Source organism: Anomalospiza imberbis, chromosome 3, assembly GCF_031753505.1.
Source record: "Anomalospiza imberbis isolate Cuckoo-Finch-1a 21T00152 chromosome 3, ASM3175350v1, whole genome shotgun sequence".
Taxonomy (NCBI): Eukaryota; Metazoa; Chordata; class Aves; order Passeriformes; family Viduidae; genus Anomalospiza; species Anomalospiza imberbis.
Genome location: NC_089683.1, coordinates 72,889,179 through 72,907,705, shown reverse-complemented (window position 1 = coordinate 72,907,705; position 18,527 = coordinate 72,889,179). Strand labels below are relative to the sequence as shown.

At 40.8% G+C, this 18,527-nt stretch overlaps 2 protein-coding genes across 2 annotated transcripts in view; one reads left to right on the top strand and one right to left on the bottom strand.

The window, feature by feature from the left end:
* Positions 1–1,811: 1,811 nt before the first annotated feature.
* ARV1 (ARV1 homolog, fatty acid homeostasis modulator) lies at positions 1,812–17,689 on the bottom strand. Its single transcript, XM_068185108.1, has 5 exons — positions 17,207–17,689; positions 7,363–7,482; positions 5,587–5,740; positions 4,144–4,368; positions 1,812–3,660 (listed from the first exon to the last, which is right to left on the bottom strand). Exons 1-5 carry the CDS (start codon positions 17,543–17,545, stop codon positions 3,554–3,556), a joined length of 945 nt encoding a protein of 314 aa, XP_068041209.1. The 5' UTR covers positions 17,546–17,689; the 3' UTR covers positions 1,812–3,553.
* The window catches only part of TTC13 (tetratricopeptide repeat domain 13), a 39,638-nt gene continuing 38,654 nt past the window's right edge, over positions 17,544–18,527 (top strand). The window contains exon 1 of the mRNA XM_068185107.1: positions 17,544–17,742. Within this exon, the coding sequence (XP_068041208.1) occupies positions 17,544–17,742 (199 nt within the window). The remainder of the gene's footprint in view (positions 17,743–18,527) is intronic.

Here is an 18,527-nt window from a genome sequence, read left to right as displayed (position 1 = left end):
ACCAAGTCACTAAAACAAATATTTTGTGGTCTGTTTTTCATCACTAATTTCATTCTCCAAACTGAAGATGGATGTTAATTTTTAAAAGCTTGGATTTGTGATTTTAAAAAACAAAAGTTAATCACAGTACACATATGTAAGAGTGTCTGTGTGTTCCTTCCAGTTTTGAAATCAACAGTGGTTTTCTCAACCAACTCCAGATTGGCACTGCAGTGCTTAACACCCGTCGGCTGGGGAGTGCTCAAGGAATGCAAAAGCAGGCAAGCCCTTGAGAAACAAGGGCATGCTTGTTTTATGAGAAATCAGCTAATAGTTTTCCAGTACAGATGTCCTGTTTTACTTTCAGTTTGGTGAAGACTGGGGTAACAAATGGCAGCTTATATGCCTCTGAGATAGGACTTGCGTGGAAGAAAGGGCTCCCTTGTCTGCATGCGCAGGAGGGCACAAGGGTGGTAGCCCTTGCACCAGCAAAGCCTAATGCAGCACACACTAATGCAGAATGAAGGGAGAAGCTCTGCTGTTGCACTGCTCTTCCTGTTCAGTGACTCATTCTAGCACTGTGCAATTGCTAATTCTGCCTTATAAAAGTGTATTTTCAAGGCTGTAGTGCAAACCATTGAGGTAATGAGGTTACTGGTATATTTTCTAGGGAAACCCCTAGACTTTACTGCTTGGAAAACATCTTTTGCTATGTTGTGTTGTCACTTAGACTGTTACAAAAATGTCTGCAATTAATACTCTTCTTTCATGTTCATCATTTGTAAACTTGGTAGTAGAATGTTTTTATATTTGCTTAATGATATACTCATAAACATCAGTACTGCATATTTTCTTACAAAATTTTCTTGAGATGCTATCTCCTTAGTTTTTATTGCCATTTTAATTTTGTAGTTGCCTGCCAGACTCCTACTTTCTCTTTTAACCCTCCTTAGCTTTTACTGTAATTCTCAAATTCTGCATACAATAATTTCTAATTACTTGCTACATGGCCTAAGGACCCACAGGAGTTCCCAGTTCCCACTGTGCAATCACTAAGCCATTGCTCAATCCAAGTCTCAGTAACACCCCTGGTTTTTCTGTGCATTTCATGCAACACAGTTCTGAATTTGCTCCACAGGCCACAATACCCCTTCGGATTCCAAGCAAAAAAAGAGTTTCTATAGGTTCACTCCCAGGCTCCTGTATTTTTAACTCAAATAAATCCTCTCCTATAACTTAATGAAACAGATTATGATACCCAGAAAGGGCTATTTGCCATCCATCTTCCAGTACGGGTAACTGTTTCATCACAAAAAGTTTATGGAAAAAAGGTAAGTTCAAAAGACAAAAAAGAGTAAAAGCAAGAGAGATGTGATGGTTTTAAACAGGCAGAACCTTAAAATAGTCTTGGCTCTCTCTGAAGCACCATATGCTTTCAAAAGCATAAAAATTGCACTCATCTGGCCCCCCCTTCCCAGTGGGTGTCCTTAAGCTCCCCCTAGATTTATGAAATATTAGTGTATTTGTGATGTTAGTTTTGGTAAAGGAGTAACTTTAACACCAAACAATGCTGAATGCCCTACATTACTAATGATGCCTCTGAAGACTGAGAATCTGTACCACACCTACTTTTTTCCACAGCTCTGTAGCTTTTAATTGTCTTCTCTTGCTTCGAAGTTGTGTAAGGGCAGTGGTGGCTTCTGGCAGCATTACAGAGCGCATAACAGATACATTATCAGCGTATGTGACACAATAGGTAAACACTGCTTCTTTCAGAATGTGTTCATGTCCATTCTAGGTGTTCTGAAAAAAACCTCAGAAAATACCTGAAATCAATTTTTAAAAATTTAAAATTAAGTTTAATTTAAGAAGACTATCCTCAAATAAAATTTATATACATTGCACTTACAATTTTACTGCTGACAACATCATGTTTACATATAATAACCTGCATTAGTTACACTGAAGTGGGCTCCACTCAGCCTCTAGATTGAAACCACTGCCAGTGCCAGTGTGGATGTCAGATGCTCACCAAAGCTGCTCTGTCACTCCCCAGTTAGGCACTGGAGAGAAAACAAAAGGAAAGGCTCATGGGTTGAGATAAGGATGGAGAGAGTTTAGTCACCAGTTACTGTCATGGACAAAACAGAGTCAACTTGGGGAAATCAATTAATTACCAATCAAATTAAGAGTCTCACATACTTCAAAATGTTGCAGTTTGGGGTTTTTTGCTTTCCCTGACAAGCTCAGGAAGTTGCGAAGTGTAACAACATAACAAAAGTGCTGTCAGCCTTTGATTTAATAAAAGAGAATCAGCAACCATTTGCTTTTCTGACCAAGTAACTTGCATAGCAGGGGCAGTTCCATCAGGCAAACATATCTGATGTCTTTTGTGGTCATAATCTAGACTTACTCTAAACCTGTTGGGAATTGAAGATGTTGCAAAATGTTTTTTGATTCATTCTGGAAAACACGGACATGAGACAGCATGTGAGGAAAACAAAGAATGGAAATAATCCCTATGGACAGTAAAGCCTTCCAGAACTCAAGCAGGAGAGTTAAATATTTGATGGAATGAATGGAAACGGATCTGCATAAAAGTGGGTTTGTGCCCTTTTTACTGTCTTGTGGAAATTGATTCTGTCAGTTCCTTTGTGGGCCACTTAGCTCTCCTTCTGCCTGCTGAGGAAGAAGGTGCAGAACTTCTATAAATGTTTCTTCATTAATTTAGGCCTAAACATTTTTGTCTGTTTGTTTATTTTTAAACTACTACTCTATTGCTGAATGGCCTCACGTTTCAATTTTTGTTTCCACTAAATGTACAGCCAGATGAGGACTGGGTGTGGGGGATGTGACTTAAATACAGAAGAAGCAGTATGCCGAACAGCCCTGCATGTTGGAGGTCAGTCCTTTCACTCTCTCTTCAGCTTTCAGAGCAAAACAGCATTTATGAGATCACACAAAATTTCAAGTATTTATGAGATCACCTAAAATTTCAAGCCAGTTTAAAACTATCATTCCTAGAGATTACTCTAGAACTAGATATTTTATTAGTTTGGATCGTTACACAAACATTCCAGAGAATGCAGCTTGGTTTTCCCACTGTAGTTTCACTCTGGAATACTTGCTTTTCTTCTAATAAACTATTTGCAAATGTTCACTTTTCTCTTTGAAAATCTGGTTTTGCGGAAATATAAATTTTGGCTTTTACATTTTTCCACTGACTCCCTTCCTCTTAAGGGAACAATTCATCCTCCTCTCTCTGCCAAAATGCACTGATTGGTAGGAGGGCTGGGTTTTTTTTAGTATACCTTTCTTCTTACAGCCACAGCTATGCAGCCAGATTTATAAAACTCTCAGGACTGTGAGACATTCATGTTTTTAATGGGAAAATAAACAACCTAAGGCTGAAGTTTTATGGCTTAGCACAGTAAACAGTCAAAGTTCTAATGGTTTTTTGTTATCTATCACCTTCTTTATCCCTATGAAAACAGGGCTTTTGGAGCCTGCTGGCAGAGATCATTCTTAGAAAATTATCATCATGTTTTTGATATTTCTTCAGTGGGCTGACATTTCAAACATCCCATCCCATTTTCTGGAACAAGTAGACCACACCATTTTCCAAAATTAGTCCAAAGAAGATGGCAAACCAAGGGAGTATTCGGTTCAAGTTCAATGTAACTGCAAAATAAACCAGAACAAATTTATCATGTACCACTTAAGAAGATCATGGAAATCATATGAGAATTAACATTAATTTATGTGTATTAGAAATCACACGAATTTGTAAAAAAGTCTCCATTCCAAAGACATGAATAAAATTAATATGAAATTTTAATTTTTCAGAAACTCAAAAGAAATCTGTTTTATGTTTCAATGATCCATGAGTTGCCTCAAATAGTAACAGATGGATCTGGTGGATATAATACCGTATATACAAAGAGATAATGGTGAGATAAGAGGTACTCTTTTTCTTCCTTTTAAATTTTTTTTTGTTTCAATCACTTTCTATTAAAGTTTAAGGAACACAGTTTTAAACTAGAGCTATTTCAGTCACGCACCTGATATACATTAAAAAGATAATAATAATGACTTCTGTAACATCAGCAGTCTCTCACACATATTCTATACATATAATGCAGTATATAAAATGCAAAAATGTACCTCTAATTGCCTGAGAGTTTGATATCAAGACAAAGACTTTAATAAATGCAAGGCACAAAGGCGTGTAGTCGTGCTCCCAAATAACAGCTGGAATTAGCAGGAGCTTTCCATAGGTGGACAACAGCAGTGCTTTGAGAAGTAAGATGAAGTCAGACTTTCCTTTCAGCATCTCAGGTGTCATCCACCACAAGGTAATAAAAATGCCAATGAAAAATGAAGTTTGTTCTGAAAGGAGATAAGAGGCATTGGAAAGAGAGAACAAAATGCCAAAAATCAAGTCCAGATCTGAATGAATTTCAGTACAATTACATGTCCCAAATGCAAAGGAGTCACTTTTTAAAAGCCACAGGCAAATACAAATGTTCTCTATCTCCTGTGTTCATTTTAATAGCCAAATATTTCTTAAACCAATTCAGTATCACAACATTCAGAATAATTCTATCACAGGATTCTATCTGTAGGATTATAATATTTGTGATTTCTGACTCCATATAGCAGAGGAAGTTAAGCATGAGAAGCTCTTCACTTCCACTTTTTAGCAACAAGAGAGGGTTTTTTTTTCAACTGTCTTGTTAGGTTGTAAGACAAAATCAATCCTTCTTTGCAAAAGGTCACCAGCAATGAACCCTTTTTGTCCAGCATGACAAAGAACACCTAGGTGAAAACACCACTGAGCTACCAGACGTTTTTTTGCCACCACTCCTGTGATATGCTGGCATTAATGCAGATGTCAAAGAAACTCCCACAATAATTGTAATAGATGAGTCACTATTGAAAAATCAGTTCAGTATTTTTACTGACATATTATAAAAACTTACTTAAAACAACATCAGACAATAAAGGATTTAAATTAAGCTCTGAATGTGTAAGAAAAATACTAGTTTTAGTCTGCAAGTTTGATTAAAACACTATCACATCTGAAAAAGTATGAGAAAAAATGGTTTAACCAGCATAGAACAAAACCTCTCCCCTGCCTTCAAGTGCAGTCTTAGAAGTATTTACTCTTTATTGTGGATGACACTGGTCTATATTTTAGTGTATTTGTTTAAAAAAACCAAACCCAAGCAGATACAGCTTTTCCCAATTGTTTACTTTAGTAAGGCTATATCACCTTAATGAATAATAAACCTTGAAGTCAACAGAAACATGGAATAAGGCTGAGCTCTATGCTGATCTTCAAACTATGTCAATAGATATCAGGCAAAGATTTCTGGATATTGCCACTTTTCAGTCTTTTCATATCTAATGCTGATCATATCAGTCTGAACTGTCATCAGGACCAAAACAGGCATTTGCATTAAATGCAGGAAAATTAGAGAGTATATGTGTAATTGTGTAACCACACTGGGTTGGACATCACATCCGTTCTGTATCAATTTTTGCAGTATGGGCTTGAAGTTTTTCAATACTTAAAGAGTATATAATACAAATCACCAGTCTTACCTAAAGAAGCTATGCCAAACATTCTATAAAAATCCCATTCTTTGGCATATCTGATTAAGTCATCAGGATCTGTATTTTGGCTTGAATCCTGTAGTTGCAACCACCTGATATAAGCTTCACAGAGCAAACAAAATACACAGAGCTTCCCATGAATCTGGTAAATGAAAGAATAATAACAGGAGTAGTATTAAATCAGCATAAATTAAAGCATTAGCAAGAAATCAGTATTTAAAATACATTTGAACACCTCTACACAAACTCTGTAGTTGTACTATAAGCAAAATGACTTCTGTTGAGCCACTAGTTTAGCATGCACAAAACTGCATGAACAATTCTGTACAGAAGAAGGTATATAACTGTGGTTAAGGTCTGATCCATACCATTTAAAACTGGGAAGGCTATTCAGCTAGGAGTGAAAAACCAAAATTGTGCCATTGATAGCATATAATTATACTATTTAAAATTTCTGTTTAAGGGCAACTACTCCAATCAGCAAACTGGTTTAAGTAGCCTTGTTCCCTGGGACAATCTCCACTAGAAGAAATTGGTAGTGTAGTTATACCAAAATATTTCTTAGCTCATATAAGGGTAAGGCACCAAAAATAAAGGGAGCAACATAGCAAAAAAAAAAAAAACAAACAAAAAAAAACACTATTAAAAATATCTTCTGAAGTGATGTCAAAAATTATGTTGTGAGGGCCAACAGTTAGCATGTTTTCACAATATACAGTGTATAAGCCAGTGCATATATTAGGTGATTTCTGGTCTTATACAGATTTAAACAAGCCATAACAATTTCCGTGCTGGATTCTACTTTTTCCATTGAAGGCAAGTTATGCCAACTGCACATCCATGCACAGGCTTTGCCAGTTTAAAATTCAACTCAATTTATTTTAATAGATGAACTTTTCAGTCAGTCCTTGCAGAAGCCTCACAGGAAACATCATTACCAATCTCTAGAAGCCAAATTATTGAAAAATATTTAGACAGATTAATGCTTGAAAGATGAAGCAAGTGTATTTATCTACACTGCTTAAACTGAACTGGCTAAGAGGTACCAACATGAACACATACTTATGCTTAGAGATTTCGCTCTAGATTAGCTTCCCTCTTCTGGGAAATCAGTCCTTAGAGAAAAAATATGCAATACTAAAACACTACACCTCTACACTCCAGACTGGCCATCCCAACTATGTAATTCTGCATCAACCACACTTAAGTGAAAGCCACCATCTTTTGCTTTGGTTTTGAGGGCATGGTTAATTACACAGAGAGAAATTTATGAGAAATTAGTACAGTAAGTTTAACTGGCACAGTATTGTTATTTTGGTATGTTATACTCCTATTGCTCATTTGAAAAAGAATTGTTTCCAACAGAAATTCAATTTGAAAATTAATTTGCAATTAGGTCTTTCTCTTACAGTGGAATTTAGCACATCATCCTTTTAGCACCAATTAATGTGACAGGCAGGTTAGAGGTTAGGTAGAAAACTGCATTAACAGTTCTTTGCAGTTCCTTCTCTTTAACGTGTAAGATGACTTTGTATTTGCTGGCAGTGCAGCATCACTTCTGTGAAGACAGAAGCTGTCTGAGTAACAGTGGGAGTTTGAGATTCCATGTGTTCTATTCATGATATAACTGGTTCAGCTTGCTGGAATCTGTGGAAGTGCAGGAGATGAACAGTCTTTAAAGTTTTATAACTATTACAACAGACTTACCAAACCTAAATATATTTTTAACAAAAAAAGCCACAAGCTAGGGACATAGAAACTTACATTTATCTTTGTATTGAAAAGAATGTGCCTGTATGCTTGTGCTTTGCATAAAACAGCATTAATCAAGATGATAACAGGATCATACTCAATGTATTTATCCACAGGTTTCTGGCAGGATTTCTGAAAATCACAAAATAAGAAGAATTAGGGGGAAAAAAGGAAAGGAAGAGTTTATAAATTTTTTCTCTGATCTTAGTAAAACTGGATAAATACAAATCAGCAATTCAATTTTTATTAGTTTTTCCCTAATGTCATCTTCATTTTCAATACAGTTTTCATCCATCCAGAAAAATTGCTGCTTCTCCCTTGACACTACACTTGACACACAGAGTTCCCTTATAAAATAGAAAGATTTATTATTGATTTTTACAGGGTTTGGATTAAGATCGATAATGAAATATGCAGGAATGGACTTAGTTATCATTTTGTGCTCCACAGATGCAAAAAACTAAACTACTTTTCTAAGACTCAAGAAATGCACCAGTATCATGCTAAAGGTTAACTGATCATGGCTCATCTACTGCATAATTTATTTGTGTTATTTTGGGTACCTTTTAGAAAGAAAATTAATTTCTTCTGTAACTTCTTTATTTTCAGAGATGCTTTATCCTCCTATCCTACCTTTTTCTTCCTTTCAAGGAGACAGTAAATGTTTTTTGCTGTTGCATTGTTCTTCCATACTGTTAAATTGTCTGTTTCAACTAGTTTTCCATCATTAGGCAAACACCAATACATTCAGAATACTGATAATGTAGTTTTCACACAGATCCACAGCCAGAGAGTCAGTTGCCACTAAGCAGTGGTAGGACACTAAAACATCACTTCTCCAACACATCTGCTGGTTCTGCTAGAGAGGTTATTTCACCCAGACCACTAGGAACTGCTGGTCATCAATCCCCTCCATCTTTATTGACTTACCTGCCTGGCTGATCACTCCTTGATTTGAGTTAGGGCTAATAAAAGGCTGTTATACTGTGAGCAGGAGGGTTAAATAATCTCACAAAAGGCTCATCTAGCAGACCTAAGGGGGAAGTAACTTCTAGCAGAGAGCTGAGGAGCAGCAGAGGAGCAGCAGCCACCACTTCAGCCCAAACAAGTGCATTGCAGAATGGTGCTCTCCTGCAGGCCAGCTTTCTCCTGCTGCTAATCCTCCAGTCTGGCTACTTGGTTCCTCCAAGCTGTCCTCAGCTAATCTTGGTCCCCCAGACCTTCACATTAGCTGCCATGCTGAGAACACAACAGTTACAGAAATTATCTCTATTTCAATTATAATGAGTGCATGGTGGTGCACTGCCAGAAGAGAAATGTCGGCACACCACTTTCTAAAATGCTGCAACGCACCTACACACAAATGCCCGGGACAGAACATATAGGTTTCTCAATTCTCATTTTTCTGTCATACAAAGATCAACTAAGTACCACACTGCTGCTCACTCACCCTGCAATAGGATGAGGAGGAGACTCGGAAGAAGGTAAAACCCATGGGTGGTGAAAAGAATAGTTTCATAATTGAAATAAAGCAAAATATAATAATAATAGTAATGAAATGGAAGATAATAAGAGAGAGATAACGCCCAGGAGAAACAAGAGCTGCACAATGTGATTTCTCATCACCCACTGGCCAATGCCCATTCCATCCCTGAGCAGTGATCGGCCCCTCCTGGCCAACTCTCCCAGTTCATTTACTGGGCACGACACTCTATGGGGTATGGAGTATCCCTTTGGCCAGTTTGGGTCAGCTCTCCTGGCTCTGCTTCCTCCCAGCTCCTCGTGCTCCTGCTGGCTAGCAGAGCATGGGAAACTGAAAAGTCCTTGACTTGGCTAGAGCACTAATAGCAGCAACTAAAACATTAGTGTGTTATCAACATTATTCTTACTCTGAATCCAAAACACAGCACCCTACCAGCTACTAGGCATAAAATTAAATCAGCCAAAACTAGGACAGTGTCCAAAGTTAACACTGCCTTGTTTTTAACAGAATTATTTCTGTAGAATCTGAGAATGCAGAATTTCACCAGCAAATTGACTCAGAAGTCCAACATCAATGTCAAGGAAAGCATCCGAACAAATGCATAAACTGAATACAGGGTTTAGGAAATGCTGCAACCTCTAATCAGTGTTTGGTCCAGTTTAAGGAAAACCTCATCTCATTTCAGTAAGTCAACACTGCATATGACAGTACACAAGTTAGAGGTAATGAATTAAAAAACTCCCTCAATTAACCAAGAATTTGATAAGTCTAAAAATAAAGTGAATTAGATGGAAAAAGGACATAACACAAGACCACAGTTACAAGATTTCATAGAGTGAAAGAGAAATTGCTACTTTGATTAGAGGCAGTGTCTTGCTGAATTTCTTTCTACTGGGAAATCATGAACCTATTCTTATAGGTAGTAATTTGCATATGTCACATCTCTGGATTGATGTAGCATTGGACAAGTGCAATTTTTTTAGTAGGTTTATTCACACAAGCACTGGGCAAAGTAAGATTATTCAACACAATGGGTGTCATAAAGGTTAAGATGAAGAGTATCCTACATAAACCCAGTTTTATTATGCTCTCAAATTCTCCTACAACAGAACATTTTCTGACCAGGACCAAAAATCTTTCTGAGTAAAGAATGGTATTTTCAATTGGAGGATCCCAATCAAACACTGATCAAAAAATTTGCAGTTAAGAGGTATTGAAAAATTTTCACTGACAGCTGACATGATTTTTAGACAATGAACATTTATCAGACCAACCATGCAGGCAAAACCAACAATTCAGAAATTTACTGCAGATATATACGGAGACTGCTGCAAATGAATACACAAATAGTGGTGTCTTCTGCCCCACAGCTTCTGGCAGCCAAATACCAAACCTTCTCTGCAGCTGTGAAAATTATGTTGAATTTAGTATTTCTGTCTCCTAGAGCTATATGACAGCCCTATTCTTAATATATTTTATATTCCTAAGACGCTTTATTTCTGAGTCTCTGTTGCAAGAAGGAAAATCCTCTGTGCTTACCCAGCCAGTGACCTAGCCAGTGTGAGTTCACCCAGGGATTTGTGAGACCTACAAACCACCTTTACTGCAAAAGATTTGTGTGTGCACTGCTACGGACTAATTGGATGATGGCTGCTGTACTATTAGTATACTACAGAACTAATATGCCCTCAAGGAAGAATTTTTTCCATACCTGGCTATTTCATTATTTTTTCCAGCTATACAACTAAAACATCTGACACCAACCTCAAATGCCTAGGAAGGAAACCTGTGAGTAAAGCCTGTCTTCAGCAAAATCAGTGCAAGCAAGGACTGATGCCGTTTAAGTACACATATGTTTCACTAGATATTTTCAGCTAGTTAAAGGGATGGAACTTTGGGGACACTGATAATCCCCAACACTTTGAGAGAAGATTGTTATGAGCAGCTCAGCTATGGAGAACTGCTTGCACACTTAAGATTTTAGTCAGGCAGTTTAACTACAATCCTGGTGCTCACGTCTAGTTCCCCACTGCTGTTCTGCACAGCTCTAGTAAGGCCTGGGCAGCATCAGTCAAGAAGGCACATCTTTAACACACCTGAGCTTTTTCATCTTCTTTGGACTTTCACAAAGATGTGCCTCAGTTATCACAAAAGCAGGAGAAAGAGGCCACTGGATTTCTCTACACTTTTAGCCATTTTTCAACTTGTGCCTTAAATATGTAATTGGCATCAGAAATAAGTAACTGGTATTTTTTCTTGAAAAAATAGACACAACTTTGATTAAAAGCTACTTTCAAATTATGTTGCGGAAGAAAAAAGTCAAGCTTCACACCATAAATTCTATTTACACATCTTCTTCTGATTTGGCAAATTTAAGGAACACTATGAGTGTTTGATAGTGACATACAAAAATCCAAAAATATACTGTGCTCCCCTAAAAAAGGATAAGTTAAAAATACATCAATATTCCAGCAAATTTAAATGGCTATTACTTTAAGAACTGTTTGACTAATCAAATATTTAGGAAGATTTGACTATGCTTCTTGTTGTTTAAAATATTCTTCCACTTTCATAACTTAGAAGTTTGCTTAGTTATCTTAAAAAATTTAAAACCAATTAGCAAAGGTAAATTAAAGAAAAAAAGAAAACTTCAAAAGTGAGTACAACCATCTTCTTCATAGAGTAGCATATGAGATTCTTTTTGATCAAAGCAATCCAAAACATTTAAGGAAAGTAACATACATTTTAGAGTCTCACTTGTATTAAATATTACCAAAAAAAAGTACTGATATGTTAATTTAAACTTCATGTTTATCAGCCTTTTATAAATCACTACTCAAAAGACATAACTCTTGCTTTGTTCATCAAAGATACTCAACTTGGAAGCAGTTTTCACAATGTGTGCCCAATACAGTATACAATTATTTGAGAAAACACCTTCTGTCCCTGAAGGATAAAGTTTCTTACGTATATGAACACAACTTTTTTTTGGATTCATCTCTCTAATTTTAAAAAATTACTTATTTTTAAATAAAAATACTTTGGGATGGGGTTTGTGGAAAGTAAAAGAATTCTTGAAGAGGAAGCCATAGGACATGACAGAAAGTAAAAATATACACTGAAGAATAAAGCTTCATCCTGATTTAAAACTACCATGAAAACCACATCAGGAATACATTTGCAAATCTCTGGGCATTAGAAATATCAATGAAACAGTCTTATTATAGTATACCCGTCTCCAGGGTTTGGAGTTTGGCAAAATTAAGATGCAATTTTTTGCTGGACTACACATACAGCAAATTGTAACATTTACATAGCTTCCACATGAACAGGGGTCCATTTGCATAGGTTCTTAGGCAAATTAAAGGCTCTTGTGAGAGTGTCCTTAATCCCAATTGCACCCTTAAATAACAAAACACATTAGCTGTGCTGCTTTCAGAAATGGATTCTTTATTAGGGATGGAGCCAAGTGTCACAGTAGAGTGAAAAACAAAACAGCCCAGTTTCAGATGCATTCAGTTTCAGAAAGCAAATTTTAAAAATTGTTTTTCCAGTAGTGAGTTGGCCTGTAAACAGTTACATAAAATTAGCATATGTTATTTTCCAGGATGATTTCTGTACTCTTGATAGATTCTTTACCATACCACAGAAATGCTTTGCATTCAAAGCAAGGCCTCTCTGCCTTGCTTAAAAAAAAAAAAAAAGAAAAAAAAAAAAAGAGCTTTTCAATTATTTTTTAATTGCAGAAAAGGGAAATGAAATGTTGAAGTGTGCACTGCTCAGGCAATTTGGCTTTCTTATTACAAAACACAAGGGGGATCCTGACTGTGCTATATATATTGCAATAAGTAATTTATTTTCCTTTGTTATGCTCCGGAGCATTTTTACATTTTATTTTTAAACATAACAACATATATGAAATTGAAAACCAAATTTTAAAAATGTTTGCATGCTTTTCCTTCTACTTCTCAATAAGCGAAGTTTGCTAATTTCTTTCTGTATTCATTGCACTTTGCAGAGTATATTTCAGGTTAGCCAAACATGTTCCCACCCCACGACCCAGAATTATTGCTGTAGTTGCAGTGTTATTTGAACAGTATTTTTTTCATCTCTGTTCTAATGGTTGGTTTGTTATATATTCAGTAAAGATTTGCTGTATTATTAACAGATCAATTAAATTTTAAGGGTCTCAAAATAATTACCAAAAACCTTCTCTAGAAGGAGCCACCTAGGCTTACTTTCACCATCGCTTGTCTCTGGAAATAGGGAACACATCACTACATCCACAGATTAGGACTAAACCCAGACCCAGGAGATGCAAAGTGAGTCCCAAACGTCACCTCCACTGGAGACAATCCTAACATGCCCACAGATTCCACACCCTCCCCTGTCACTCCTCAGTTATCACACTGAACAAAAACCATATTGAACAGGTCCAGCTGTCTCTTGTAACGCTACTTCCACAGCTAAGTATATGCAGGATGAGAAAATGGTTCATCCACTAAATGTGAATCTCCAGCAAGAAGGAACGTGCAATGCCAGAGGTCTGGGCTAGGCTTCAGCTGAAAATGGTCTTAATTAAACAAAACAGATTCAAAGAGAACTTGAGGAATTTATGGCACTTAGCCACCTTGCACAGTTATTAAGGAAAGCATGACCTTTCCAACCCAAGTGTACTGTATGGACTTCTATGTTTTATAGAAGAAAGTTCCTTCAGCATCCATTGCAAATTTATTCCCAGAGTGGATAATAACATTTGTGAGGTCTTTAATGCTTGCCCACATTAAAATTACAATATGGAGTTCAAAGAAACTTTTAATTGTATTAAAAGTAACTAAACTGAAGCAACATTAGGCTGAATTTCCAAAACTGTACTCTAATATTGTGGGCTGGAAACACATGTTCCTTAATGGAAGCTTTTAGTATTTGCCTCTGGAAAAAAATCATTCTTCTCTTCAACAAATTAACAACAGAATACAAAATCGTGGTATTTTGCTTATGCATTCAAATGTAAATCTTCCACCTCAAAATCACATCCAGATCAGGTTAAACACATCCTAAAATAAATGTAGGGCTAGACAAAAGTTGCTGCTGGGAGAACTTAGCTTCTTCAACCTTGAGATAATGTTCCAAAAAGTGATGAATGACAGAGTTGTCCTGAGAATGGCAAAGACCTTTTAGATGCAGATTTCTTAATGTATCAAGGATAACTTTAAAATTGTATTTGGGCAAGTCTGTAGGTCAGTATGAAACAGTGATGATCCTGACAATGTTCTGCTTGTTCCCAATTTTCTGGGGCCCTCTATTTTACTTACCATATGCAACAAATGTTGGGGTTGTTGTCTGTTTTTTTTTTCCTTAAGGTGTCAGTATTTCCAGGTACTACTTGAAAATGGGAATGAAACACAAGTGCTTTTTAACAAAAAAAAAAAAAATAGCCAGATGATGCCCATTGGCCTCACTTTGAGTATCAATATACAATCTTTCTATGAATTTTTCACTTCTTCTCTCTTAATGCTACAGGGATTACTCAATGCTGTCATTCCACGAAGACAGCTGAAAAATGTTCTCAGGCTGAGTGATCACACTTTCTAATCTCACCTCAGACCTTCAATTTTTCTTAAATACCTTCAGCTTTTCTTAAGTTTTTAGATGCCTACACTCTTAAGTTTTATACATAACTGATATAAATGATGTTTTACACTGATAAGAGGGGTCTTCATATATTTTTAAGTGAAGACTTCTAAGCTATCACTATTTTCATGTTTGATCATCAAGAAGATTCATAACATTGACACACTCATATCACTACTCATGAAAGTCTATGAAGGGTATCAAAGGACATTTAGTACTTGACTATTTTTCGTTGTCAGCAGCATGATGATGAACGACTTTCCAGGTCTCTGGCCAGAGCACAGCTTTGTCTGCATGGAATAGAATGCCTGCAGAGGGTTGGTACAGTGACAAAACTATCCTTGCAAATTAAAAAAGAAAAAGTAAATGAAGCATTGCTCTTTTGGAAACCATGGGGCCTTGGTAGCTGGAGACATGAGTAGAGCTTTCCTGCCCTACACAGATAAACCTGAAGTCACATCAGTTCAACTGAAAGAATCTTTTGATCTTGGCAATCTTTCAACATTCTCATCTCCACTTTATGTACCGTGAGCTAACATGTCTCTGACTCTCAGCACTGCCTGGGTGGCCAGAAATTGAGGAAAAGTTTTGTGACGATACGACATGCACCACGTAAGAGCAGCTAGAACTGAAACTGAACCATGATGACTCACAACATAGCCAGAGGAAACAGACTGGTACGAGTCAGTGAAAAATGGTACAGATCTGGGACTGCGTGGAGAAAGGTGGACAGAATTCCAAATTGCTAGGAATGTGTGATTCTTTGCTCTTTCTTTTACTCAGTTCTTTATTCTTTTTATATGAGTTTAGCATTTGTGATGCATACAGCAACTGGGACTTAAGTCTTTGATTCTACGTGGCATGCCACAAGTCCAACAGCCCAGGATCTTTAGTCCTCAAATGGTTAAATGCCAAGGGGAATGAGTGCCATCTACTGGCTCCCAGGTTGCCTTAAATCTGTTAATCAGCACCAGATTAATAAGCAAGAGGAAGTTGTAGAAGTTGTAGACTTCAATGAGGTCTCCCCTCAGCCTCCCCTTCTCCCGGCAGGTTATGCCAAGTGACCTCAGCTGCTCCTCATATGGCTTCCTCTCTACATCCTTCATCAGCTTTGTAGTCCTCCTTTAGATGCTCTCCAATAGCTTTACATCTTTCTTAATCTGCTTTGCCCAAGAATTGCCCCCAGCACTCGAGGTGAGGCCGCCCCAGCACAGAGCAGACCAGGACAATCTCCTCCCTTGCCTGGCTGGTGATGCTGTGCCTGATGCCCTGCAGGACAGGGCTGGCCCTCCTGGCTGCCAGGGCACTGCTGGGCTCATGTTCAAATTTCCATTGACCAGGACCCACATCCTTTTAAATAATCATCACTCAGACCCTGACATGTAGGTCCAGTGGCACGGGAGCTGTGTTCAACCATGGAGCCACGCTCAGATCTGCCCTTCAGCAAGAGCCGGGCCGAGCACACACAGCAGCAGACGCACTGCAGTGCCCTGCACAGAAGCACGCAGGCCACTCAGGACAGCTCCACCACTCAGGTGCACTCAAGGAACGGGAGGAAATGACATTGGGAAGCAGAGCAGACAGAAAACCTGCAGAATCACAGAATGGGTCAGATTGGAAGGGACCACACAGGGTCATCTGATCCAAGCTTCGTGCTCAAGCAGGGCCATCCTAGAGCATGTGACACAGGATTGTGTCCAGATGGTTCTTGAACATCTCCAGTGAGGGAGAATCCACAGCCTCTCTGGACAATCTGCTCCAGTGTTTGGTCACCTGCACAGTAAAGAAGTTCTTCCTCATATCCAGGTGGAACTTCCTGTGCATCAGTGTTGCATCCTGGGTTTGGGTTCACATTATGGGTTTTTTCTTTGTTAGTTTTCCAGTTCTCTGTACCCTCGTGCATCCCCCGAGTTTTCCCCTACTCCTGTGGTTTCCGTGCCCGTCTCCCCGTTCTCACGGTCCCACTCACCCCATAGTGTCGTGCCGTGTTCCCACTGGTCGCTGTAGTACACGTCATCACCGCGATGTCTGTACCCATTGGGCGGGAGGGCTCCCTGTCCGCCCTGTCCCTTCCCTATTTCATCCCACTCCTCAACATGCTCGAGGCCATTTGCGTCCGTGCGAAGCTGGGAGCGGTTGCAGCTTTTCCATCGCAGCTCTCGCAGCCAATAAAGCATCCAGCCGCCACGCGGATGGATTTGGACGAATTCCCTGCCTCTTTGTTTCTTCCCTCGCGCCGACGGCAAAGCGCGGCCAACAGCCCACCCCGGAGCGCAACAGCAAAAGCGCCCGGAAACTGCGGCGAGCCCCAGCCTCGACAAAAAGCTGAGACGCCCAAGCCGGGCATTCAGGAGCTGATCGGGGCAGACAAAAGTAAAGAGCAGCTGCGCATCAGTATCTGCCCATTGCCTCTTGTCCTGTTGCTTGGCAGCACCGAGAAGAGCCTGGCTCCATCCTCATGACACCCTCCCTATTTATATACATTGATGAGTCCCCCCCTCAGTCGTCTCTTCTCGAGGCTGAAGAGGCCCAACTCTCTCAGCCTTTCCTCCTAAGATACCTGGATTCAGGGAAAGCATGGCCGGAGCCCGGCAGCAGGGGGCGCTCCAAGGGTCTCAGGCGCCCGCGTGCCACCGGGCCCACCACCACGTGCCGCGCGCCGCGTGCCGCCGGCTGACGTCAGAGCTTCCCACGTGCATTCCTGGCCTCCCCCACCCACTGCTCGCCGCCCCGACTCACGCAGATGGAGATACGGAGCACCCCGCGCTGGTAGTCCCGGTACAGCTCCGTCGCCTCCCCGTTGCACTCGATACAGCGGTAGGCGCCGAGCGCCGCCATGGCGCGCGGGAGCACGCCCAGCCCTGTCAGCGCTTCCACACCGCCTCCTCGTTTCCGCGTTCGGGAGCGCAGCCGAGGCAGACCGCACCGCGCTGCATCCCGGGAGCTGTGGTTTTCCCGCCGCTGCCGCACGCTCGACTGCGCCGGCGGGGAACTCCATGTCCCAGGGGGCAGTGCGACAGCGGCCCCGTGGGAGGGGCGGCGGGGGCACCCCGTGTTCCCGGCCGAGGAGGCGCACATGCGCGCCGTGAAGATGGCACCTGCCGGCGCGTTGGCGCGCCGTCCGTGGGTGCCGCTGGCCGTGCTGGCCCTGCTGGCCCGGGCCGCGCTCGCCCTCACCGAGCGCTACCCGGCACTGTCCCTGTTCCAGCAGGAGCGGCACCGGCAGCGCCACGGCCCGGCGGCGAAGTGGGCGGAGCAGTACTCGGCCGAGTGCGGTGAGTCGGGCGTCGCCGCGGTGACCGTCCGCACCCCGGGCGGCGGTGCCGAGGCCGCTGGAGCGGCGGGCGGGGGCGGCGGTGCTGGTGGCGGGCCCGGGGCGGAGCGGGGTCCGGCGGCCCCTCGGCCGTGCGCGCCGCTGCCGCTCGGCTGACTCCGAGCCAGGCTGCTGGCGGGTGAGCGGCAGCGCCGAGCCCGCCGTGCCGGTGTGCGGCGCGGAGCCACAGGCTGGGGCAGCCACAGGTGAGGAAAAACTCTCACCCCTGGGACGGGCGAGCCTTAGGTACCACACGGTCCCTGCTGCCCTACTCACGTCCCGAGCCCAGCGGCTGGACTCTGCCTGCTTTTTAATTCCTGCGCTCAGTAGTATGGGGATATGCCAGCACTCCGTGCTCGTATTGCGGCGTTTCTCAGCCTCTACAAGGAGCTGCTGGAGACGGTCCGGGGGTCTGGAACGTCTCTCAAGAAGAGAGACTGTGGGAGCTGGGCGTGTTTAGTCTAAAGAAAAGAAGACTGAGGGAATTTCATTAGGCTACATAAATATCTCAAAGGCAGTTGTCAAGAGTATGGTGCCAGACTTTTTAGTGATGCCCAGAGACACGAGGAGGAGCAATGGCCACAAACTAAAATATGACAAATTCCACTTCAACTTGAGGAAGAACCACTTTGTATGAAGGTATTAGAGCACTTGGAACAGGCTGCCCAGGGAGCTTGTGGATTTTCCCTATCTGGAGACATTCAAAACCCACCTGGATGTGTTCTTGTGTCACCTGCTCAAGGTGAC